Source organism: Pristis pectinata, chromosome 14 (assembly GCF_009764475.1).
Source record: "Pristis pectinata isolate sPriPec2 chromosome 14, sPriPec2.1.pri, whole genome shotgun sequence".
NCBI classification, from domain to species: domain Eukaryota; kingdom Metazoa; phylum Chordata; class Chondrichthyes; order Rhinopristiformes; family Pristidae; genus Pristis; species Pristis pectinata.
Window position 1 is genome coordinate 31,244,395 of NC_067418.1, and position 27,479 is coordinate 31,271,873.

General features: G+C 42.2%; 1 protein-coding gene across 1 annotated transcript; it reads left to right on the forward strand.

Moving 5' to 3' along the window:
- The first annotated feature begins 1,201 nt into the window (after window positions 1-1,201).
- On the forward strand, window positions 1,202-26,334 carry c14h11orf58 (chromosome 14 C11orf58 homolog). The gene is made up of 5 exons (XM_052029385.1): window positions 1,202-1,358; window positions 2,846-2,935; window positions 7,702-7,762; window positions 13,048-13,157; window positions 25,681-26,334. The coding sequence occupies exons 1-5, from the start codon at window positions 1,299-1,301 to the stop codon at window positions 25,897-25,899; spliced, it is 540 nt and encodes a 179-aa protein (XP_051885345.1). The 5' UTR covers window positions 1,202-1,298; the 3' UTR covers window positions 25,900-26,334.
- The last annotated feature ends 1,145 nt before the right edge of the window (window positions 26,335-27,479 follow it).

A 27,479-nucleotide genomic window follows, 5' to 3' on the forward strand; every position in this document is an offset into this window, starting at 1 on the left:
TGTGCAGTTATGAATAGTGTCAGAATATTACCTATAAGAAGAGGTTGGACAAACTTAGATTGTTTTCTCTGGCGTATCGGAGGCTGAGGGGAGACCTGAAAGAAGTTTATAAAATTATGAGAGGCATAGATAGGGTAGATAGTAAGAGTATTTTTCCCAGGATAGAAATGTCAAATACTGGAGGGCATAGCTTTATGGTGAGAGGGGGAATGTTTAAAAGAGATATTGGTGGCAAGTTTTTTTACGCAGAGTGTGGTAGGTCCTGGAACATGCTGCCAGGAGAGGTGGTGGAAGCAGATACGATAGCCATGCTTAAGAGGCGTTTAGACAGGCATGTAAATGGGCAGGGAATTGAGGGATATAGATCACATGCAGGCAGATGTGCAGTTTAAATTGGCATCACGGTCAGCACAGACATGGTGGGACAAAGGGCCTGTTCCTGTGCTGTACTGTTCTATGTTCTTGCTGGATGCTGGTAATCTAAAACAAAAACAGAAAACCCTGGAAATATTCAGCAGGTCGAAATAGAAACAGTTAACATTTCGGCCCAGAGACTCTTGTCAGTTTACAGCATTTTCTGTTTATTTATGTTGTGAGGTTATTATAGAACCATAGAACCATATAGCACAAAACAGGCCCTTCGGCCCACCATGTTGTGCCGTCCATCAAACCACCCTCACACTACCTAACCCCTTCCTCCCGCATATCCCCCCATCCCACACTCCTCCATATGCCTATCCAACAAGCTCTTGAACCTGTTCAATGTATCTGCCTCCACCACCACCCCTGGCAGTGCATTCCATGCACCAACCACTCTCTGGGTGAAAAACCTCCCCCTGACATCTCCCCTGAACCTCCCACCCATAACCTGAAAGCCATAGTTTGATTAGATTTCATAGATCTGTAATTGAGTGGTGCCTCTATTTTGAGGGACACGTGCAGTTGTCTTTCTGCTGCTGACAATGTGCAATCCAGCGTCTGCTTTATCTGAAATGGGCAAAGTGGGTCACTCTCCAGCACAATGCTCTCTGCCCACCGTGCCGATCCATAGACAGCACAGGCAGGCTGGTTCTGCTCCGCAGCACGCTGGACGATGGGAGTTGTAGTGCATTGGCAGTCACGGTCCGGCGGGATTGGGGCGGCAGTTGCCCGAGCGGGTGAACTACAGGTCCCAGGATGCGATGCGGGCGACGTGCCGGGGGTTGCCGGGAAGGCGAGGCCGGATTAAAGCGAGGCGGCAGACTGGGCAAGTGGCGCTGCCGAGCCGGGAGCAGGAGGAGGGGGGAGGGAAAAACGAGATGAGTTCTGCGGACGGGAGCCGGAGGGAGCACGGCGCCAAGCGGCCGGCCTCACCCAATGTAAATCATCCTAATTACTCGTGTGTGTGTGTGTGGGGAGGGTTAGAGCAGCCGAGCTCGGAGACACCAGGCCTTGGCGTCGGCCCGGAGTGTGGGTGAAAATCCTGGCGGGGAGGGGTGCCGCCGGCAGCGGCCTATTGTGTCGGCCGCCGGGGGCTTCGGTCCTGACTGCGGTTGCGTCCCGCCCCCCGGCCCTGAGGGTTTCTCCACCCTTTTTTTCCCCTAAATCTGCTCGAGGAGGAGGGGTCTCGACTCATCGTAAACTCGCCGAAAGCAAACTTTCCGCCCGAAAGGAGGGCTGGCGGTGGAGCCCGGCTGCAGTGCAGTTTGCCCGGGGGAGGGGAAGTGGTAGTTCGAGGCTCTTATTATTGTACCACATGTTTGAGCCGTGTGTATGCCAGTTCAATATGTGGAGCTGTGACCTGACAGGGGAGACAGATTTTCTGGGTGAGGTCCAGGTTGAAGGGTTTACGACCCGAAACGTCGACTGACAATTTCCCTCCATAGTCACTGCCCGACCCGCTGAGTTCCTCTCGCATCTTGTGTGTTGCCGGAGATGTGACCTGCCCGCCCTCCCCCGTGGGCATCAGTGGTAGGGTTAGGTGTCTTTGGATATTAACAAAATTTATTTTCGTCCTCCATTTGATGTTCGCTAGCACTTGGTGCTTGTTCTGAGGCGTTTTGATCTCTCGGATGTAAACACTTCTCCGTTTTTGATCACATTGGGAGCAGGAATCGTTTACCTATCCCTCTCCATTTGTTTGATGTCAGAACCAGGTTTATTGTCACCGACATATGTCGTGATATTTGTTGTTTTGTGGCAGCATTACAGTGCAAGACATAAAAAAATTACTATGTTACAAAAATAAACAGTGCAAAAGAGGAATAAGGAGTGTTCATGGATCGTTCAGAAATCTGATGGCAGAGGGAAAGAAGCTATTCCTGGGCTTTCCCGTGATTTGCATCTTGTATATCACTAGATTTGATAAGGATTAATGATTTCTTTCTTCTTATACTGCTGTTGAGGTCCAGCTGTATGTTACTCTAAGGCTGCAACTAAAATAACAGTATTTCAGAATGCTGGATTTCTGTAATGAAATAAACATATTTATGCTAAATACGAAAACCATGTATTTAGTGTTGCATGGAAAGTGGACACAGAATAATGCAAACACAATTTTTGTGATGAAAGATGTCAACGTAAAAAATTGTTGTCATCAATAAGGTTTTGTCAACTAATACAGAGAAGTAGTAAATTGAAATTAATACTGCAGGTTGTAATAAATATTTTAGGTGCAGATTGACTCAAGGTAATTTACTTTGCTCTTAACCATGGGACCTTAAAATGCATAGTTAGGTACAAAATTTTACCTGTTTGAATGGATATTAGAGTTGCCGTTATTGTAAAATTGCTGTAATACTATTAAATCAGTATGAAGTTCATTAGCTTATTCTAAAGTTTTTATTATTCTTTCCTTTTCTCATAGGATAAAGGATCTAGTACAACCTGGGAATCGGCTGATTTGGGTGATGATGAGCGGAAGCTAAAATTCCTAAGGCTAATGGGAGCTGGGAAGGTAAATTGCAGGTTGCTCTCTATACTAGATTTTAATAAGGGAATGAGCAAAAGAGAGAGACTTGTTCAGATGGTGCTCTCTTTCCAAATCTTCTGCAGCACTTTATTCTGGATCCAGACTTTCAGCAAAGAGAGCAGTAATAATATTACTTGACTGCTTGGAATCTGTGGCTGAATTGCTATTTTGTGCAAAAACTGTTTACTAGCTATCTGGACTTTATGTGGGAATGAGAGTCCTGCTGCTTTGAATTTGTCGAAATACATGAAGGAATCCCTAAGAGTGATAATAAATTGATGCTTTGCTGAGTCAACATCGCTTACTTGCTCTGGGTCAATAGATTGTGGGTTTGAAGCTCATTCCAGAACTTGTGGGCGTTATCTGAGCTGATAGTCCAGTACAGTACTGAAGAAGTGCTGTATTGTCAGAGGTGCAGCCCTCTAGATGAGATGTTTAAAATAAGGCACATTCTGCTTTTTCAGGTGAATGGTAAAGATTCCATGGAACAACTTGAAGAAGAGGAGCTTAGTTCTCCTGGTGTCCTGGACAGCATTCTTCCATTAAACAATACCACCAAAAACAGCTTAATTAATTGTGTGACCTTGCTGTGTGCACACTGGCTGCCATGTTTGTCTGCATCATAAAAGTGAATGCACTTCAGAAGTAATTAATTGACTGTAAAGTGCTTTGGAACATCCTGAGGATGTGATGAGGTACTACAGAACTGTAAGTTTGTCCATTCTTTACCCTAACCTGTGACCTGGGAGAGCATGTTGCTGTTTAAAGGATGCAAAAATCACAAAACTCACCACCTCCATTTTTACGGGATGAACATCCATTTTTAAGAGTTTGATTGTTTTATTATTTGTTATCAACAGCAGCAACTTGCATTTGATAGTTGTTTATACTGAAAAATATCCCCGTGCATGTCATTGACAAAAATTTGATGACAAACCAGAAGGTTAGGGAAGATGATTAAGAGACAGGAAGATGGTAATGAATGGAAGGAAAAGCAAAGAACTTTTAAGGAGTAATTCTGAGCATAGAACCCAGCCCAGCTGCCAATGCCAAGTCAAAGGAATAGAGGATGCACAAAAAATAATAGGAGCAGTATTTTTCAGAAGCTTGTACTGGAAAGGGTTAATAAATGAGCACTTGGAGAGTGAACAGGTGAAAATATTTGTTTGGGGGATTGTGGCCAGTAGCTAATAAATGTCAGCAAATGTACAGTTTTGAGTACTGTATTTCTCTTGGTGAAGCCAACTTTCTACGACTTTTGAGTTAGTTTTATTGTTGGCTAAGCCAATATAACAATTTTTGAGAAGAAATCTTGAAGTCGAGCAATTTGAAACATTCTTGCGTATCTGAAACCATTGATCACAGTCCAGGCATGGGCATTTACCTGGCCCTTCTTCAATTGTCATCGGATCTCAGTTCATTTTCCAGCAAAAGGAAAGAAAGCAATTTTGGATGGAGGGCTGGGGGAAAACTTTAAAAATAAAATCACATTTTAAAGCTTTATTCTTTGCCTTGGTAACCCACTCAAAATCCAAAAATGGATATTGAGGATAGTTGAAAATGTATTGGCTGTATGAATTGTCCCCATTGATCATTGGTGTGATCACCTGAGGCCATCTTTGCATATGCTACTTATTATCCTCACTGGTGCCAGTGATTCTTGCTGCCTTCTGCATGGAAGCAATTCCTTGGCAATCTTTTGTAGCTGGATAAGGATTGCATTAAGGAAAGAATGTCATGTGTGATCTTGCATTTTATGCAGACCAAACATTCCATTTTTGTACGGCTGAAGCTGTTTCTGTTTGTATGCATGATTCCTGCCTGAACAAGTTGATGCATCATTAAGTTACTTGCACTCATTTAAAGTCTTGTGTGGTATCCCAGTTATCTTGGTGCTTGGTTAAGCTAAGCTTGTATCATTAACTGAATTTGCACATCAGTGTGACGGAACTTGGTCCAGCACTGATCTAACTTTCTAAATGTCGCCCTCCAGGAAACCAAACAATTTAGTTTAATTTGACATTAGGTGTTGTCTACTTAAAGCAAAGATGTGAGCCAGCTGGGTACTTTATAAAATGGGTTTGCAAGTGTGGTGGGAGAAAGAGGATGGAACGGAAGCAGGCATTTGAATTTTTTAACATCAAAAATTATCATTCTAGGGAATAGAAGTTCTGAACAAATCCAGGGATCCATGAACAGGTTCTTTTGTAGCTAAGCATGATGTGGTGATTGGGCATTTTGTACTCCAGTGTAAGACCACTAATTGCTTTGTAATTGATGAACATAGTCACTGGTAGTTGTTCACATTGGAGTAGTCTTTGGTACTTGCAAATGTGTGATTAATCCAAAACTAGATAGATATTGAAAGCCGTCTTCCAAGAATAGTCATACTGTGGGAAAAGTCAGTGGGGCTGTTGTATCTGGATACTTTGAGGGGAGTGAGCTAAAGTTCTTGTTGGTATGGTATACTAGTAAACAAATGGTAGCCTCAACTTGTAAAGCAGATTTATACAGATATTGATTGAGAATAGCAATTTGGGAATCAAACCTGGTTTCTCTTTTTAGTTCTGCCTTGCTTACTGTCACTATCTCGATTGTTCACAAATCTGAATCATGGTAGCCAGATGATTTTAGTTCTCTTCAGACTTTTGTCATCAATCAGGAAAATGGGGCTGTTCCAGTTGCTTTTAGGACCAAAGAGGAGGCTCTGGCATCAGCAGCAACATGCTTCTCATGAACGGGGCCTTTCTGATTCATTGTCAGTTGAAGTCAAACAAACACTTTTTGATCATTGGCTCCTCAGAGAGGTTCAAGAAGCAAATTGCAATCAGTGTTTGGGTTGAAGAATTATTATTGAATTTTGAATTGAACAAGATTAAACCATTTAATCTTTTTAATATATTAAGGCATTTATTTTTATGTTAAAGATATGTGAGAGAATGTGGTTCAGATTGAAAATGTTAGATGTATGCCATGCAGCTATTATTGTGGGAACCTGTTACTCTCAATTCCTTAAAATTAGATTTGGAGAAAATCCTTGTCTGATAATAACTTTCCTTCAAAACATTAATTTATGGAGGTTTTAAATCCCTGATGATTGTGATCATCTTTTGTCTACACATTTTCTGATTGACTGCAGTACCAAACGAGTTACACAAGCAATGCCTGGAAAGGTAAAAGGGAAATGAACTGGATATGAACTGAGAAAAATCCTTGATTTCATGTATAAATGTTGAAGATGCTTAAGGGCCTGAGGTGGTTCTTTTAAAAACTACTTTAAAAAAAAAGGTTCCATGTGCTGTAATAGTTTCAGAAGGTTAATTTGTAACAAATAAACATAGTACTTGCCCTAGCCTTCATATGCTACTTGGCAGTAATAATCTAATTTAAAAATCAATTTTCATAATTTGTACAAGGACTCATCAATGTTTGGCTTGAGTTATAATTCCAACATTGGTTTGGACTCTTTGAAGTTTTGGTTGTGAACTTGCATCTGATTATTGGTAGCAAAAAAAAACAAATCCCTGGAGGAACACAGCATCTGTCAGGCAGTGTCTGTAGAGGGAATGTTTTGAGTTGAGATCCTTCATCTGGACTGAAAGAGTAGAGGGGAGATAGCCAGTATAAAGAGGTGAGGGGGAGGGGTGAGGCAACAGCTGGCAAGCGATAGATAGATCCAACTGAGAAGGGGTGATTGGCATATGGGGAGATGGAAGAGTGGTGATAGTTGGAGCCAACAAAGGGCTGCAGGTGCAATTTGATAAAGAAAGGAAGATGAAGCATGGTACCAAATAAGGGAGACAGGGACCCAGTGGGAGGAGTGTGTAGATGATGGGCAGATAGAATAAGTTGGGGAGGGGAAAGATTGTTGGAGGTGTGTAGGAGGGCCTGGGTAGATCAGGAGAGAGAAACGGACAGGGGTAGCAGGTTACCTGAAATTGGAGAATTCAGTATTTGTGAAGTTGGGTTGTAGAGCACCCAGGTGGAAAATTAAGTGCTGTCCTCTAATTTGTATTTGGACTCTGGCAGCAGAGGACAGACCAGTTGGTGCGGGAATGGGGAGGGGAATTAAAATGGATTGCAACTAGTAGCTCCAGATGGCCGTAGCAGACGGAGTGTAGGTGCTCAGCAGAGCAGTGGCCTAGGCTGCGCTTGGTCTGTTGCTATTTCCACCCTTTCCTCCTCCAGCTGCAAACCACACCTCCTCACCCAAATGCACATCCCTTGCCAGCTCTTGCCCCACCACTCCCCCTCACTTTATTACTGGCCATCTCCCCTCTACTCTCTTCGATCCAGATGAAAGGTCTTGACCCGAAACATTGAGTGTCCGTTTCCCTCTACAGCTGCTACCTGAACTGCTGAATTTCTCCAGCAGTTTGTTTTTTTTTGCTCCAGATTTCAGCATCTGCAGTCTCTTTGTGTCTCCATCTGACTATTGGTATCTGCTTTAATTGAGTTTCACAAGTTGCTGATGGAACCAGGTGGTCAGTGTCTGTGGCAACTTGCATACAGCAAATATCTGTTTGATTTTTAAGAAAACACTGCCTTAAAGACACTCTGCAATGGTCAGTAACTCTTCCATGAGGCTAATTGAGTACTGTAATTTGATTGTAATTTTTAATTGCTTTGTGAAATGTATATTTACTGCATACAGTAAGAAATGCAATAATGAATTCTAAGTTTGTTCCTGAACTGTGGAAGCTCGGTTTGATATTCTCCCCAATTTTTGACACAACAATTCTTTTCTCTAGAAAGATCACAGTGGACGTGCGCATCCAGGTGACCACAAGTCAACCTCGCTCTTCAGAACGGGTGAGCAAAAAGCTACCTTTTGAATTACTGCTGCAGACACTGAGGTATGGGGTGAGAGTTGGGGGTTACAGTGTCTATAATGGAACTGGTGTGCAGAGAGTTTTTAATGACATTAAGCAATTTAACTTCGCCTCCCCCTGGTGTTCCCAGTTATTTCGAATGCTTGGTTGTATATTTGAATTTATCGATGTTATACAAAAGTATCTTGCAAAGCAACCCATTATTGATGCATAATCAATTTATGCAATTCTATTCGTGACAATAGACTTAACTAAACAACATTCTTTTATTTTCAAAGGGCACGTTTGAGAGTGAATTGAAACATATTACACATTTTTCAAAAATCTTTTTAATAATGCATCCCGTATCTAAGTTATTAGAGAATGAGGACACCAATCCTACCAAGTTCTATTTGAATTTGACAATATAAAACACAAGAAACTTCCATTTTCATTTAGTGGGGGGAAAATTCTAGCAGCAAGATTTTGTCTCTTCTTCTCTTGCTCTCTCTTTCCCCCTCACCCTTTTTGCCAGAAATGCCAGAAATTTGAGTGAGTCAGTGGGCAGAAGTGAGTGTAGTCTCTATTACTAAGAAGAAGGTGTTTGGGAAGCTGAAAGGTCTCAAGGTAGATAAGTCACCGGATGGACTACATTCCCAGGGTTCTGAAAGAGGTAGCCGAAGAGAATCTGGAGGCACTAGTAGTGATCTTTAAAGAATCACTAGATTCAGGAGTGGTTCTGGAGGACTGGAAAATTGCAAATGTCACTCCACTCTTTAAGAAGGGAGGGGGGCAAAAGACAGGAAATTATAGGCCAGTTAGCCTGACTTCAGTGGTTGGTAAGATGTTAGAGTCCGTTATTAAGGATGAAGTTTCTGGGTACTTGGAAGCACATGATAAAATGGGCTGAAGTCAGCATGGTTTCCTTTCGGGGAGATGTTGCCTGACAAATCTGTTGGAATTCTTTGAGGAAGTCACAGGCAGGATAGACAAAGGAGAGTCAGTGGATGTTGTTTACTTGGATTTTCAGAAGGCTTTTGACAAGGTACCCTGCACAAGGCTGCTAAACAAGATAGGAACCCATGGTATTACAGGAAAGGTACTAGCATGGATAGAATGGCTGACTGGCAGAAGGCAAAGAATGGAAATAAAAGGGGCCTTTTCTGGTTGGCTGCCAGTGACTAGTGATGTTCCACAGGGTCGAAGTCTGTTACACAAAGTCTGTTACTTTTCACGTGATGTGTTAATGATCTTGATGGCGGAATTGATGGCTTTGTGGCCAAGTATGCAGATGATACAAAGATAGGTTGAGGGACAGGTAGTGTTGAGGAAGCAGGGAGCCTGCAAAAAGACTTGGACAGGTTGGGAGAATGGGCAAAGAAGCGTAGGGAAGTGTATGGTCATGCACTTTGGCAGAAGGAATAAAGGCCTATAATATTTTCTAAACAGGGAGTGAATTCAGAAATTGGAGGTGCAAAGGGGTGTGGGAGTCCTAGTGCAGGATTCCCTAAAGGTTAACTTGCGGGTTAAGTCAGTAGTAAGGAAGGCAAATGCAATGTTAGCATTCATTTTGAGAGGACTAGAATATAAAAGCAAGGATGTAATGCTGAGGCTTTATAAGGCATTGGTCAGACCACATTTAGAGGATTGTGAGCAGTTTTGAACCCCATATCTAAGGATGGATGTGCTGGCATTGGAGAGAGTCCAGAGGAGGTTTACAAGAATGATCCTGGAAATGAAAGGGTTAATGAATGAAGTGTTTGGTGGCTCTGAGCCTGTACTCACTGGAGTTTAGAAGGATGAGGGGGGAATCTCATTGAAACCTACTGAATATTGAAAGGCCTGGATAGAGTGGATGTGGAGAGGATGTTTCCAGTAGTGGGAGAGTCTGGAACCAGAGGGCACAGTCTCAGAATAGAAGGATGTTCCTTTATAACAGAGATGAGGAATTTCTTTAGCCAGAGGGCAGTGAATCTGTGGAATTCATTGCCACAGACAGCTGTGGAGGCCAAGTCATTGGGTATATTTAAAGCGGAGGTTGATAGGTTCTTGATTAGTAAGGGTGTCAAAGGTTACGGGGAGAAGGCAGGTGAATGGGGTTGAGAGGGAAAAATAAATCAGCCATAATCGAATGGCAGAGCAAACTCAATGGCCTAATTCTGCTCCCATGTCTTATGTTCTTTTACTTATAGACTATTCCAACGAAAAATAAAGAAGTAATGCTCAACCTGTATCGATGCATAAAGTTCTGGTTGCCATGTTGTAAAAAGGAAATGGGGGCATTGGTGTGGTCTAGTGAGGCTTTACAAGGATGATACCAGGAGTGCAATTTCATGATGGTGTCAGGAAAAAACTCGGTCTTCTGGCTACTGTAAATGCTCTGAATTTGCCTTTGTTTATGAGGTTGGGTGCATGTGCTTTTACTTAGATGAGTTCACAAATATTCCAGATATTAACATACTTGCCATAATTAAAAATATTAATGTGGTTACTAATGAGACTTGTATCGTGGATATGATAGTTCAGGAATTGTACAAAGTATTTTGAAAGGAATTTTTTTAAAATAGAGTGCCAATGCATATGCCTGGCTTGAATGCTATGTAAATATTAGCTTTAAAAGCATCTAATGGCAATGAAAGAAAAGTCAAAAAAAAGACTATGGTTGTGTATTTTATTGATTGAACTTTGTTATAACATTTATGGAACATTGCAGCACAGGAATAGGCCCTTTGGCTGACCATGAAGCCAAATTAGCTAATCCCATCTGCCTGCATGGTCCGTATCCCTCTCTTTCCTGCCTGTTCATGTGTCTAAATGTGTCTTAAATATTGCTATCAAATCTGCTTATTACCAGCTCCCCTGGCAGCGCATTCCAGGCACCTAACACTCTGTGTAAAAACAAAATATTCCCGCACAAATCTCCTCTAAACTTTCCCACTCTCACCTTAAACCTATGCCCTCTAGTATTTGACATTTCCACCCTGGGAAAAGACTCTGACTATCTACACGATCTTTGCCTCTCGTAATTTTGTGTACTTCCATCAAGTTGTCCATCAGCCTCTGACACTCCAGAGAAAACAATCCAAGTTTGTCCAATTTCTCCTTGTAGCTAATACTCCCCAATCCAGGCAACATCCTGGTGAATCTCTCCTGCATCCTCTCCAAAGCCTGCACATCCTTCCCATAGTGTGGCGATCAGAACTTAACACAATATTTCCAAATGTGGCCTAACTAAAGCTTCATAAAGCTAAAACATGACCACCCGACTTTTATACTCAACACCCCAACCAATGAAGGCAAGCAGGCCATATGCCTTTTGTTTTACTACATCGGTATTGCTGCTTCTAGGGAGCTTTGGACTTGCACCCCAAGATTCCTCTATCTTGATGCTCTTATTTACTGTATACATTCCCCTTTTGACCTCCCAATATGTAAAATCTCACACTTATCCAGATTGGACTCCATCTGCCATTTCTCTGCCCAGATTTCCAACAGAGCTGTATCTTTGCTATGTCATTGACAATCTTCTCACTATCCACAACTCCTCCAATTTTCATGTCATCTACAAACTTGCTAATCAGAACTCCTACATTTTAATTCAAATCATTAATATATTGCAGACAAGAGGTCCCAGTACTGATGCTTGTGGAACATCGCAGGTCACAGACCTCTGATCAGAAAAATACTACCCTCTGCTATGATCAACTCAATTTTTGATCCAATTTGCCATGGATCCCATGTGACTTTATCTTCTGGATCAGCCTACCATAGGGATCTTGTCAAATGCTTTACTGAAGTTCATATAGACAACATCCACTGCCCGATCATGCTCATCACTTCCTCAAAATACTCTCAATCAAATTTGTGAGACAGGAGGACCTCTCCCACACAAAGTCATGCTAACTATACCTAATAAACCTGTGCTTTTCCAAATATGAATAAACACTGTCCCAAAGAATCTTCTCCAATAATTTCTCTACCACTGATGTAATGCTTACTGGCCTATAATTTCCTGGCTTGTCCCTGTTACCCTTGAACAAAGAAACAATATTGGCCACCTCTAATCTTCTGGACCTTGCCTGTGGCTGAAGAGGATACAAAGATCTCTGTCAAAACACCAGAATTCTCCTTCCTTGCTTCCATCAGTATTATGGGATATGTTTCATCAGGCCCTGGAGACTTGCCATCTTAATGTTCTTCAAGACTCCTAACACCATCTCCTTCCAAATCTCAACAGGACCTACAATTCAAACATACTCCTTAATCTCACCTTTATCCATGTCCTTCTACTTGATGTGAAGTACTCATTAAGAACCTTGCCCATTTCCTATGGCTCCATGCATAAATTTCCTCCTATGTCTTTGAGTGGACCTACCCTTTCCCTAGCTACTCTCTTACAGTATCTCTTGTCATCCAAGGTTCCCGAATCTTTCCATCCTCCTCTTTCATCCTCACAGGAACATGCTGGTCCTGAACTCTAATCAACTGGCCTTTAAAAGACTCCCACATCTGTCAGATGTGGATTTACCCTTGAACAACCACCCCTCAGTCTACTTTCTGCAGTTCTTAACTAATACGGTTTTAATTTGCTTTCCCCCAATTTATCACTTTCACCTCAGGACCAGTCTTGTCCTATCTTAAAACTTACAGAATTATGGTCAGTGTTCTCAGAATGCTCCCCACTTAAACTTAGATCACCTGGCCAGGCTCATTTCCCAATACAAGGTCTCATATGGCCCCATCCCTAGTTGGACTATCTACATACTGTTTCAAGAAACCATCCCTGATGCCTCTAACAAATTCTGCCCCATCTAAGCCCCTGGCACTAAGAGTCCCAGTCAATATCACCAACCACAATAACCCGGTTGTTTTTTTTTTGCATCTTTCCATGATTTGCCTGTATATTTGTTATTCTAGCTCCCATTGGCTATTAGGACACCTATAATATAATCCCATTATAGTGATTACACCTTCCTTATTCCTGAGTTCTACAGATAGAGCCTTGCTGGATGAGCCCTCCAAGATATCTTCTTTTGGTACAGCACTGACATTCTCCCTAATCTGTAATGCAATTCCCCCACCCCTTTTATATCCCCCTCTGTCACATCTAAAACATCTGTACCCTGGAATATTGAGCTGCCAGTCCTGCACTTCTCTGAACCAAGTTTCTGTAATGGCTACAATATCGTAGTTCCATGTACTAATCCAGTTTTGATAAATGATCTTAAACTTATTCAAAGAATGGCTGATAAGATATGTAATGAAGGTATTTGTATTTTTTTTAAGGTGATGAAGATAAAAAAATAAATGAGGAGTTGGAACATCAGTTTCATCAGAGTTTGGATAGTCAGCTGTCAGGAAGGAACAGGCGACATTGTGGATTGGGCTTCAGTGAGGTAATGGATTTCTTTTCAATACAGTTGGAAGCACTTTTTGCACGTGGGGTGAACCCCTAATACATATGAGAGGATACAAAGTGGTAGGGCAGATCATTGTAGGCCCAAGGGCTGAATTGCCTAATTTCGAAGTAGTTTGATTTTAGTGATATTCTCTAAGCTTTTGCTTTGAGGTAAGTGAATGAATCAAAAAAAAGTTTAGCCCTCCCAGGAATGGAAATGTCTCTGGATCAATGGTCCATACCTTTGGATCTTAGACCAGTAACTTAACCACCATGCTTTTCGTATTCCAGAGAGAATTATGATCTAAAGCACTACATTAAATTGGAAGGATGGGACAATTGAATGGCAGTGATAAGTGCTCATGTGGGTAGGGTTGCAGAAAGCAATTAAAGATCAGAGAAGCAGTTAGTCATACTGAAGTGAAGCCAAGAAATTCATAAAGTGATCCTTTTGACCAGATGCATTTTCAGTTCTAAAACTTAAACTGTTTCTGTTCATTTTGTTGGTTGGTCGGCCCAATATTCTGCTGTCCTTTTTAATTGCATTATGTGGCATAGTGAGACTCTTGCCCAGTTTTGACACACACTAATAATCTAAACGGAGGCTTTTGAAATTGCAGCATGCAAGGTGTTGGCAATAGGCTTTATAAATTTTTACTTGATTGTTTTGTGCAGAAAATGATATTCTGATTTGTAATATATACTGTCTATAATAGAAATCTAGAAAATCGAGCTGGTCTGAGTTTGGATGATGTTAAGGCAATACTAGTGCTTGGTATGATTTTTAGTTTTTGGGCTAACCAGAAGAGTAGTTTCACTCAAGGAAAATTACCCTCTCTCCACAAGGCATTGAAGCCAAATGATAAGAACTACTTTTATTCTACTTTCATGTACACTGTCTCACCATGACATTTGTCTGTGACTGTACAGAAATGCAAAGATAAAGTTCTAGCAAAAAAAAAATCAATGAGCACCATGGGAATGTATCTGAATTCATAGAATTAAGAAATCACAACATTCTGTTGCTTTTTGATTTGTGTAGATGTCATCTTTTGGAACCCTTCTTGCACAACATCCTGGAAAGTTCCTTCCTTTAGTATCTTAAGATTTTAATTTTGTCATACTTGAATGTTTGGCCTAATTGTAAAGCTTTTATCTTCAGGACAAGGGTCACCTGTGACTAACTGAAATCTGATGGGTATCTGAGAATTGATATCAGATTAATTCTGTTGCAATGTGCGTTGGCACTTTGCATGAATGAATACCTAGAGAAAAGTCAAGAAATTTCTTGATGCCTTAGTTGGTGTGATATTCTGCAACATTCCATGGTTCTGAGAAATTTGATGGCCCAGCTGCGTAATTCGGTCTCAATGAAATTCATGCAGTTGCTATCTCTGAACTTCGTTACCCTTGTTCATTCCTCAATGTCCACAGATAAGCATTTGTTTTAGTTTAATGCTGCTAATGCCTATAACATGGATATTCAATTGTAACCCCAATCACTGCTCATCCTACAGGTAAATGTCAGCAATCAACAGTTTTAACTGTTTCCCTTAAGTCTTGTCCTGACCCAGGAGGGACTTTCCCAAGATTCTCCATGTCCAATGAGCTTTAGATGCATTTTCTTTGGAGCCTTGCAGGCATCCTCATGATCTGGGCTAAGCCTGCAGTAGCCAATATTAAGCAACAAACCTTAGTATATGTTTCCCAGTTTCTAATCTAATAGTGATTTGACCACTGAAGATATTAGAGAGTGCCCTTTGTTTATCACCATCACTATCCAGTTAGATGTCTGTTTTTGGTAGCAGCAAATGCAGACTGATCAACCTCTATGGATGCTGCAACTTCTGATGCCATCCTTCCCACTACCCATCAGTTGCATTGCATTCTTGCCATTTTGGCCTGGTTACTAGTACATTCATTTAGTACCAGCATCATTCTTTTCTTCATGACTTGGTCAATAAATCTTGGTGGCTAGGACCTTTGTGATGACCAGCTTCTGTGAGGTATTGGCTCCTCTCAACTGCAGCTTAACCAGCAAAGGCCCACCTCTCCTGGAGTCTGATCAGTCAGTGACTTGTGGATAGAAGATGTGATGCTACATCAGTGCTCTATAGAGGAAGCCTGTTCTATCCTAATGCAGGGTTTCAACCCAAAGCATCGACTATCTTTGCTTCCACAGATGCTGCTTGACCTACTAATTTCCTCCAGCAGCTTGTTTGTTTGCTCTAGATACCACCAGGACCTTGGACTGTATATCCTCTTATCTCTTACCTGATGTATCAGTCTGTCCCTCAACTCAGATCAAAATTTGTAGCCTCCAAGACGTTTACATATCCTTGTGATAATCTCAAGAATTTTGTTTTCTGCACTCTGTTATTGGCTAGATTATTATAAGCTCCTGACTTGTTTATCGGGCTGGGAAGAGATGTGGTGCCTTGGGACCTCAGTGTTAGATTGGATATTGAAGATATGGCATTGCATCATGCCACATGCTCTACCCTTGTTCTACAGCAGTAGTACAGGTAGTCCTCAGGTTACAAAAGGGTTCCTTTCCTGAGAACTATTCATAACCTGGAACTAAACAAAACCAGTGTGTGGGAGAGTGAGCAGGCGCAGGAAGAGCAGCCACCAGCTGGCCTCATGACTTGGTGACTGAGTGAATAAGTCTGCTTAGTGCTCTCAACTCGACCCTACCCCCAATTGTTGTGGCTCAGAGGTGGGGGAGTGTGGGAGAGAAGGCATTTGTAAAGTCATATTTGTAAGTCAGTTTGTTCGTATGTTTGGGTGTCCATAAATTAGGTATTTATCAATACAAGCCTTTCCCAGGTTACAATAGCTTGGGATAGCAGCTGCGATTTTTTTTTTTTCCTTGACCATACTATTTTTCCAATGCAGATGCTTACACAGATGGGTCAGGTTAGACCAAACCTATTGACTTCAATTATTGCTGTAGCTGCTTCTGGGGAGATAGCCCTTTGTTCTGGAGACACAGAGACTGTAGATGCAGGTATCTGGAACAAAAAAAAACAAACTGCTGGAGGAACTCAGTATGTCAGGCAGCATCTGTGGAGGCACCTGAAATATTGGCTATCCCTTTACCTCTCCAGATGTTGCCTAACCCCCTGGGTTCCACCAGCAGCTTTTTTTTTAAGCCCTTTGTTGGAACTGTACTCAAATATTCATCTCTCTTGACCTTTATGGTCTATTATTAGAAGCTTTTATATTATCTTTTAATGCTGCTACATCTCAGTCTTGCAGTTAGGCTTGATTAATGTCACAATACTGCCAGGCTTGGGTGGCAATATATTGCTCTGCATTCATTTAGTCACTAGGCAGTCCACCCACTATAAACGTAAAGCCCAAGACTTTCCTTTCCCATTCTTGGGGATCTTGCCAACAGCAATCTGCTGATGCTTGTACCAAATAGCAGACCTCATATTGTCCAATCAGTTCTACCCGAGGGCTGATTTTTAAATCCAGCCTTTTGTGGCACTTGTAAAATGCAGGCTGGTGTTCCACAATGACTCCTTTCTGTTTTGAATGCAGTTGGAGGATTGCTAACATAGAACTATGTTAAGTGGTGAATGTTTCTTGTTTGATACAACCACTGCGTATAGAGGGTATTTTGCTGCTTTAAATGTATAATTGGCATGTTGTATGTTACATAGTTGTTAAAATCCTGAGATCTAGGGCCTTCTAATGAAAATCAAAAAAAAAATTGTTGAAAACACTTAGCAGACCAGACAGCACCTGTGGAAAAAGATAGAATTGACATTTAGGATCGTAGACCCTTTGACCTGAAATGTTAACTGTTTCCAGCATTTCCTGTTCTTGCTTGTCCCAACCTTAAGTTCCCAAGTCTCTTTGGCATCTTGAGGATACTGGGTTAGGTTGGCTACTCCAGAGAATTCCTTACACTGTAGATTCACCTTGGTTTTGATTTCTCCTAAACTTTTGGCTCACTAGTATTGCTGCCCAGTTACTTTCCCAATGTGGTTTAAGTCATAATTTTAAATATTTTTGAGCATTTTCTAGGGAGAGCGGTTCATGTCCTGACTCTGGTATGGCCTGCATATGCCCCAGTGTTGTTGAGGGTACTTTGCCCAAGCCAGGGCATGGATGTCTCCCATGTCTTCTAATTAATTTCCAAAATCTATTGGTACTATTAGGTTTAAGAATATCTAGGTCCTTTAGTGCAATTTGCATTTCTCCCAGGTCTGGGCTCTGGGTCCATTTTCATCCCCCTTTGCTCTACTGGAGAGGGACTGATTGTTGCAGGGTCTTCGTCCAGCTCTTTTACAAATTAGTCATTTTGACCGCAAGCATACCTTGTAACTTCAGCTTCCTTGCCTCAGGTGAGATTGCCTTGGGGAAACAGTGGCTGGGTGGATATTGCTAATACAGGCTTGAATCATATGCACAGCATTTTGTCCTTTTTCCAACTTTCCCTCTTCTTGAGTTAGTGACCCATTCACTAATGACACCAGCATAAAATTATTGCTCCATCTTTCCCACCATTCTTTGTTTGGAGCCCATGTGGGCTATCTGTCAACTTTGAATATCTTAGTTAACATCTTCCTGTTTCTATCCCTCACAGATTTAATGAATGACCCCTTTGGTCTTCGTCTTTGACCATGATATATGGCAACAGCCTGACTATACTCACTACTTTTGATTAGCCTTTCAATTAAGATGCTGACATCTTGCTGTTTTACCCTTGCACTTATTCCCATTTTACTTGATTTACCTGTGGAACAGTCATAGTCTTGGGCAATTCCTTGGGATTGAGGTTGACTTGCTTCCACTGTGGTTTTGTGGGCTCATTAGAACCATAGAACACTACATCACAGAAAACAGGCCATTCAGCCCTTCTAGTCTGCTGAAACATTATTCTGCTAGTCCCATTTACCTGCACCCATAACCCTCCAGACCTCTCCCATCTGTGTATCTATCCAATTTATTCTTAAAACTCAAGAGTGAGCCTGCACTTACTATATCAGATGGCAGCCCATTCCCCCTAAACCTTTCCCCTTTCACCCTAAAGCCATGTCTTCTCGTACTTATCTCTCCTAATCTAGGTGGAAAGAGCCTATTCGCATTAACTCTGTTTATACCCCTCATAATTTTGTAAACCTCTATCAAATCTCCCCTCATTCTTCTGCGCTCCAAGGAATAAAGTCCTAACCTGTTCAATCTTTCCCTGTAACTCAACTGCTGAAGACCCAGCAACATTCTAGTAAATCTCCTCTGCACTCTTTCAATCTTACTGATATCCTTCCTATAGTTAGGCGACCAGAACTGCACACAATACTCCAAATTTGGCCTCACCAATGTCTTATACAACCTCACCATAACATCCCAACTCCTGTACTCAATACTTTGATTTGTGAATGCCAGGATACCAAAAGCCTTTTTTAAAATCCTGTCTACCTGCAACGCCACTTTCAGGGAATTATGTATCTGAACTCCCAGATCCCTTTGTTCCTCCGCACTCCTCAGTGCCCTACCATTTACTGTGTATGTCCTACCTTGATTTGTCCTTCCAAAATGCAACACCTCACACTTGTCTACATTAAATTCCATCTGCCATTTTCTGGCAGTTGAGGCCAGTGTGAGAACTCTCTCCTGCAGATGGGATAGGTGGTGTCTGACGTAGTGGGCGGGTGGATACTTTTGAGATAGTGTACTCCTCCCACCACTTAGAGCTTTTTGTCTCCTGATCCATTGCCTCAAGGTTCTCAATACCCATTCCAAATGCTCCTTCTCTACTATGACTCTTGGGAACCTTTGACTCATGGCCCTTTTATAGGGAAGTGGCACTTGAAGGAAGATTTGGATGGTGCCTTGAATCTGGTCTTTGTTTGCCTGGTAACCTCCTTCCATGACAGAGCTCAGAATAGTCTTTTAGGGTATCTGACATCAGGCCTACCCAGTATAGCTGACAATAACCAGGGCCTTGGTGAGTATGTTGACCATGGTTACTTATCCTTTCACTGAATTTGGAGGATTTTTGTGGAGATATTGTTGGTGTATTTTTCTAGTATCTTGAGATGTCAGCTGCAGGTAGTTCAAGTCTTGGCATGGTGGGCAGGAATCACTGCTGCTCAGACCATGAGTTTTGTGCCAGTTCTGAGAGGACTGTGTGGTGCAGGTTGGTAGAGGACTTTTGGTCTTTGTGGAAGGTCCATCCTCTTGTGAGTCTTGGGCTACACAAATGCTAGCATCATCTGCATACTGCAGCTTGACAACTGAGGCTTGGCTCACCTTGGTTCAGGATTATAGCCACTTTAGATTGAAGTTCCAATAGTTAAGATTGGTTCCGTTCGCAGAAGAATTTTGCTGCATGTGGGGCACGATATTGCAGCAAGAAAGATTGAGAAAATTATTGGGCAATGATGCAACCTTGTTTGACATCAGTCTTTACAGAGATTAATTAGTGTAGAAGTAGCATATCTGAGTAACTGCATAGCATTTTGATAATGTAGGTCAGTGATGGATGGAATGAATGTTGAGGGTCAAGCAGGCTACTTTGTCCTCGATAGGGGTCCAGTTTGAGCTGTACTCATCCAGGCAAGTAAAAACTATTTCATTACAGTCCTGACTTGTGGAAAGGCTTTGGGATGTAGCTACAGTATTTGTGAGCTGTCCCATTGAATTTTTTGTCTGTGGTGGCTCCCAGGATCTAAGTGGGGATACTTAGTGATGGTAATATCAAGAGTAGGTGGGTAAACTCTTAATGATCATTGCATGTAACTTGTCACCCATCAGCCCATGCCTGCTTTTCAAGATCTTGCTGAATGCAAGTATGGGCCACTTCAGTTGTGAGGAGTTGCCAATGCAAATGAATGTTTTCAGTGAACATCCTCACCTCCATTTAGATGGAAGCTCATTGATAGCCTGAGGCTGATTATTGACCTCCATCATTATTTTTACAAGGTACAGCAGCAGCATTGAAGACTTCCCCCTTCTATTAACTGAGGTTTTACCTGGCCTCCTTGATACCAATCACAAGATAAGGGAGCAGAAGCAGGCCATTCGGCCCATCGAGTCTGCTCCAAGGAAAAGGGAAAAAGAAATGGGGTGGGAAAAAAAGAGAGAAAAAAAAACTATTCTAATCCCATTTGCCAGCCTTATCCCCATATCCCTTGATACCCTGACTATTTAGATATCTGTCTATCTCCTCCTTGAATACCTCCACTGCTGTGCGTGGCAAGGAGTTCCACAATTTCACCACCCTCTGGGTAAAGAAACTTCTCCTCATCTCTGTCTTGAAACTGTACCCTCTAATTCTAAGATTGTGCCCTCTGGTCCTGGACACGCCCACCAAGGGAAACAGCCTAGCCACATCTACTCTATCCTTACCTGTCAACATTTTAAATGTCGCTACGAGGTCCCCTCTCATCCTTCTGTACTCCAGCGAGTACAGTCCAAGAGCCGACAAACGCTCATCATACTTAAGCCCTTTCATTCCTGGAATCATTCTCGTAAATCTCCTCTGAACCCTCTCCAACGTCAGCACATCCTTCCTAAGATGCGGGGCCCAAAACTGCGCACAGTATTCCAAATGAGGCCTCACTAGCGCCCCGTAGAGCCTCATCAACACTTCCTTACTTTTATACACTATACCTCTCGAGATGAATGCCAACATAGCATTCGCTTTCTTAACCACCGATCCAACCTGGTGGTTAACTTTTAAGGTATCTTGTATGAGTACCCCCAAGTCCCTTTGTACTACCGCACTATCAATCTTCTCTCCTTCTAGATAATAATCTACCCGCTTATTTCTACTTCCAAAGTGTACAACTGCACATTTCTCAACATTGAATCTCATCTGCCATTTCCTTGCCCATTCTCCTAAACTGTCTAGGTCCCTCTGCATTCTTTCTATGCTCCCTACTCCTCCACTTATCTTGGTGTCATCCGCAAACTTAGCCACACAACCATTTATTCCATCATCCAAATCATTGATGTACAAGGTAAAAAGGAGAGGCCCCAACACCGACCCTTGCGGCACACCACTAGTAACCGGTAACCAACCAGAACGAGATCCTTTTATTTCCACCCTTTGCTTCCTGCCAACCAGCCAATTCTCCACCCATTTTGCTACCCTGCCCATAATTCCATGACCTCTCATCTTATTAATCAGTCTCTTGTGAGGCACCTTATCGAAGGCCTTTTGAAAGTCTAAATACACAACATCTACCGCCTCTCCCTTATCCACCCTACCTGTGATTTCTTCAAAAAACTCCAATAGGTTGGTCAGACAGGACCTCCCCTTCACAAAACCATGTTGACTAGGTCCTATCTTGCCTTGCGCCTCTAGGTATTCGGTAACCTCCTCCTTGAGGATAGACTCCAATAATTTTCCCACCACTGACGTCAGACTAATAGGTCTGTAATTGCCTTTGTGCTGCCTCCCACCTTTCTTATACAACGGAACTACATTCACTACCCTCCAGTCCTCCGGAACCATGCCAGAATCTATCGATTCCTGAAAAATAATCGCCAACGCCTCCGCTATCTCCACAGCCACCTCCTTCAGAACCCGGGGATGCACCTCATCCGGTCCGGGAGACTTATCAGCCTTAAGCCCCTTTAGTTTTCCAAGCACCTTCTCCCTATTAATCTCAATTGAACTCAGCTCCAATTCGTGTGACTAATGGGCACATTGCTTATGTCCTCCACGGTGAAGACCGATGCAAAATATTCATTCAATTCCCTTGCCATCTCACTATCATCCATTATAATACCTCCTGCACCGTTATCAATTGGTCCTATGTCAACCCGTGTCTCTCTTTTATTCCTTATGTATTTAAAAAAACTCTTAGAATCCTTCCGAATGTTGTCCGCCAGCTTCCTTTCGTAACTCATCTTTGCTTTCCTAATGACCTTCTTAGTTTCTCTCTGCAGATTTTTAAAATCGTTCCAATCTTCTGTTTTCCCACTAATTTTTGCTACTTTGTACGCCGCCCCTTTTGCTTTTATTTTATCCTTCACCTCCCTCGTTATCCACATCTGTGCCTTTTTTCCATTCAAAACCTTCTTTTTTCTTGGAATATATCTGTCCTGCATTGTCCTTATTTCCTGTAGAAATTTCTTCCATTTTTCCTCTGCCGTCCCTCCAGCTAACTTACTCCTCCAATCAATTTGGGCCAACTCATCTCTCATACCTTTGTAATTTCCCTTATTCCACTGAAATATCGATACACCAGTTATCAGCTTCTCCTTCTCAAACTTGAAACTAAACTCAATCATATTGTGATCACTTGTTCCCAGTGGTTCCTTTACCTTTAGTTCCCTAATCACCTCGGGTTCACTACACAGCACCCAATCCAAAACAGCCGATCCCCTGGTGGGCTCCTCAATAAGTTGCTCCAGAAAAACATCCCTTAGACATTCCACAAACTCACTCTCCTGAGTACTACCGCCTTGCTGCATTTCCCAGTCCACCTTCATGTTAAAATCCCCCATAATTATCTTCACATTGTCACTCTGACATGCTTTTTCTATCTCAATCTGCAACTTATGGTCCACTTCCTGACTGCTGTTCGGGGGCCTATATATGACTGCTATTATTGTTCTTTTACCCTTGCTATTTCTCAGCTCCACCCATAAGGATTCCACCTCCTCTGACCCAATGTCCTTCCTTTCTATTGATTTTATATCGCTACTAACCATCATGGCCACACCTCCCCCTCTGCCTACCCTCCTATCCTTCCTATATACTGTATACCCCTTGACATTCAGTTCCCAATCACATCCATCATGAAGCCACGACTCAGTGATTGCAACGATGTCATATTTATTAACCTGTAGTTGTGCCACTAGGTCATCTACTTTATTCCTGATGCTACGTGCATTTAAATATAGTATGTTTAGACTGGTATCTGCTATTGATTTTATTGTACCTCTATTGATCAGCAGATTATCCTGACTTTCTACCTGTCCATCCTTCTTACTATCTTCGCTACCTACTATCTTAGACATGTTCGTGTAGACCTCATCCCCTATCCTAACATTCGGTATCCGAACATCCTCATCCCCGATCCTAACATTCTGTATCCTAACATCCGGATTTGTTGTACTTCTATTATTCAGTAAATTATCCTGACTTATCACCTGCCTGTCATTCTTGCCATCCTCAATGGATTCGTTTCTATACACTTTCTCCCTCACCTTAGCATCTTGTAACCTAGCATCCTGGTTACCATCCCCCTGCCAGATCAGTTTAAACCCTCCCCTACAACTAAATTAAACATTCCCGCCAGGATATTGGACCCTTTGGAGTTTAGATGCAACCCATCCTTAGCAAATAGGTCTTGCCTCCCCCAAAAAAGGTCCCAGGTATCCAAGAATCTGAAGCCCTGCCCCTTGCACCAGTCACTCAGCCACGCATTTAACTGCCAGAGCTTTCTATTCTTCCTGTCATTGATACGCGACACGGGTAGTAGTCCTGAGATTACTACCCTTGAGGTCCTACTTTTCAACCTTCTCCCTAATGCCTTGTATTCCTCCTTCAGGACCTCTTCTCTTTTCCTACCTACATCATTGGTACCTACATGTACCAAGATTTCTGGCTGCTCACCCTCCCCCCTCAGAATATTCTCGACACGGTCTGTGATATCCCGTACCCTGGCACCAGGGAGGCAACACACCATCCGAGACTCATTATCGCTATCGCAGAATCTCCTATCCGTACCCCTTACTATCGAATCCCCAATAACCACTGCATGTCTCTTCCTCTGCTGGACCACAGTATCAGACACGGTGCCAAGGTCCTGGCTGCTGAGGTCTTCCTCTATGAAGTCATCCTCTCCAACCGAATCTAAAATGAGATATCGGTTTTTGAGGGGGACTGCCACTGAGGTGCTGTCTACATAATCTTTATAACTCCTGTCTATCTCCTGCTCGCTCTCCCTAACCAACCGAAGGTCATCCAGCTGCTGCTCCAGACTCTCAATCCGTTCCTTGAGGAGCCGCATCTCGGTGCACTTTGCGCAGATGTAGTTATCAGGGAGTCTGGTCGTCTCCCAGGGGCCCCACATCTGACACTCCAAACACAACACTAATCCCAGATGCATACTGCTGAATATCACTGAGCTCAACACTAAACTAATAACTCACCCCTCTCTATAATCTCGCCTCTTTCCCGCTCTCGCCGAAGCCCGTTGAGCCAAAGCCCAACCCACTCTGCTCCCTCTCACTCAGCTGCCCGCTAGATATGCTCGTCTGCTTTTCAAATCGCCCGCGCGCTTCCGGGTGACGTCACTCGCCGCTGTCCCAAACGCTAGAAAGAGAAAAAAAAACCTCGTTATTTTCCGGCAATCTCCGCTCTCTCGTCGCTGGAAAGAAAACTTGAAGGCGAACCTTCGACTTTTAAATCGCCCGCGCGCTTCCGGGTGACGTCACGCGCCTGCGCAGTCACTCGCCGCTGTCCCGAACGCTAGAAAGAGAAAAAAAAAACCTCGTTATTTTCCGGCAATCTCCGCTCTCTCGTCGCCTGCGCAGTCACTCGCCGCTGTCCCGAACGCTAGAAAGAGAAAAAAAAACCTCGTTATTTTCCGGCAATCTCCGCTCTCTCGTCGCTGGAAAGAAATCAGTCACACTTGCCTTTGAAATTCAGCATTTTGGCCCATGTTTGGAGCAAGTTGGTGAGTTTGGAACCAGGTAGTCCTGGCAAACCCCAAATTGGGCAGTGGTGAGCAGATTGTTAATAAATTCTATGTGATAGCCATTTCCGTCACTGAGAAGACTAATCAGGTGTTGATGGCTTTTTGCAATCAACTTGTACATGGATAACATTCCAGTAGGTGCTAGTGTTGTAACAGTACTGGAATAGCTTGACTAGAAGTGCAGCTAGTTTTGGAGTGCAGTTTTTCAAATAGTACAGCTGGGATGTTGTCTGTTTCCATGGTCTTTGCTGTATCCAGTGCTCTTGGCCGCTTCTCAGTCTTACATGGTGAGAATCCAATTGAGTGGAGACTGGCTTCTGTGATGGTGAGAATCTCAGGAGGAAGCCAGGATAGATCATCTATTCACCCCCTCTGGCTGAACTTGGTTGTGAATGATTCAGCACTGTCACTAGCATTCACATGCAGGGCCTTGCCATTGCTAAGGATACAAACGTGATTAACAAAAGCCAGTTTGAACATAGTATCCATGGTACAACTTGGCCTGTGGGTGTATGATTCTGTTCACCATATTCATCAGTTATTAACTCAAAACATTTTTTGCTTTACAAAATTCTTTGGCATGACTGGAAAAAAATTGTACAATAAGACAGAATATGTGAGAACCATCTGGCATTAGGGATTGTGAGTGTTGCATGGGAATGGAAGCTCTGAAGCAGACTTTTAGTATGTGGCCCACAGAAGCCAGTGTATAACATTTTTAAAATAATACTTTGGTGGTATACACACCATTAGCACTTCAGTGTTAATTTGTGATGTTAAGTGCATGCATTAAAGGCAATTAATTGACAGTCCTACTAGAAAATTTAATTTTCACCTGTGTTGCAGCCTGAGGCAGCAGAACCGGAGTTGCAACAGGTCAGTACTGGTGGAGACTTGCCAACCAATAGCTTGAATGATTCTGAAAATAAAGGTCAGTCAAAGGATTATTCTTCAGACTACATGAAATCCAGTAGTGAAGAACATCAGTCAGAAGATGCAGACACCAAAAAGCAAGACCTGAAAAGCAATTATAAAATGATGTTTGTAAAGTCATCTACAAATTAGCACTATCCTTTAACATGGTCTCCTGTTCAATGTTATGGCGTGTATAATTACAATACATTTTACTGAGCAAAGAATGCCATTGAATTTATTTTCTGATTTAGTATGTGACTTGCTCTTACCAACATTGTCCCTAATGTTTTTGGTTTTGTTTTTAAATCTCTATTTTGTGAAAATGATCTTGAGTTTTCTCACCTTTTTTGTGCCTACATTTTTGCAAAATTTGCCCTTTGCATTTTAAATGAGTTCCACATATCTAAAGTAAGACAAAATATTACTTTGTGTAATTTATGGATGCATATCATTTGTCCAACTTTTTTTGACAGAACTGTCCAAGAGGGGGGAGAAACATTCAAGTTCAAATGAAGGCTAAGAGAAATATTTTTAGCTGTTCATATACTGTATATATAAAATAAAAGTTGAAGTCTTTACAACAAATGACTATTTTGTTATTAGAAGTTTCCACATTGAGCCAGAAATTCCAATCGACAAACACTGCCAATATATGCATTGTTTTTAATTTCAAAGCTGAATCTGTTCAGACATTTTGGAAAAAATAATTTCTTTAAATGTTGATCGTGAAATTGAAAAGCCAGAGCAGGCTTCAGATAGAAGTGCCAAAGCTGATCGTCTGTTATTTGGAAGCAGCAATTTGGCTTCAAAGCCAATTTTAACACCACACAATCCTTTTAAATGAGGGTAGCTCAAATATTTCTGATGCTCAGTTGGAAGGGTTATTTCATTATGGAGAACAGTGCAGGAAGCACCACCAATTTAACAGAAAGAGTTGATGGAGGCAGGAGACTTGAATGGAACTGACAGAAGGGCTGTTCCATGCATCCAGCAGAGAGATGGGTATAGTGTGTCACAGCCTTTGCAAGTTCCTATTGCTATACCTTTGACTTGGAGAAAGTGAGCAGAGATGAATGAGAAGCTGTTTAGCCTGGTAAAGGAATGTGGTGGAAGGAAAGAGTGGTTGGGCCTCTGTTCAAGAACACTGCAAAGGGCTCTCAGATCAGATCATCCCGCCTGGTGGTACGGAGACACAGAGGGATAGCATGTGCTCTCTGAAAATTAGTTGGTTAGGACCAGGAAACCGTCAAAGCAGCAGAGGGCCTCAGAGGCATCATGGGTCTAAGTGGGAAGTGACTGGACAAGGGAGAAATACAGATCTTGGAGGCAGAATCAGCTGAAACTTCATAGCTTTAAAATGCTCTAATCTTTTGCTTCTGTTCACTGGAAACCATTTAAATATAATGCCTGTCATAAAGATGGTACCAAGGACGAAACTATATCTAAATGAATTTATTTTGGTAACACTGCATGGCTTTAATGACCTTTCTACAGTAAGACACCCAAAACAACGCAGTAATCTAACCAGTTTAACCAAGATTTAGGGCAAATTCAATGCTTTAATGGCACTAACTAAGAAACCCAAAGTGCTTCTGAGATCCTTTTGAAGGTTTTATCAGTCTGATATTTTCATGAAATTATATGTTTGAATCACAGTTTAATGCTTATCCATACCATTCAATCTCATTCTATGCTCCTATTTAGTTTTACTTCATATTTATCCACATTAA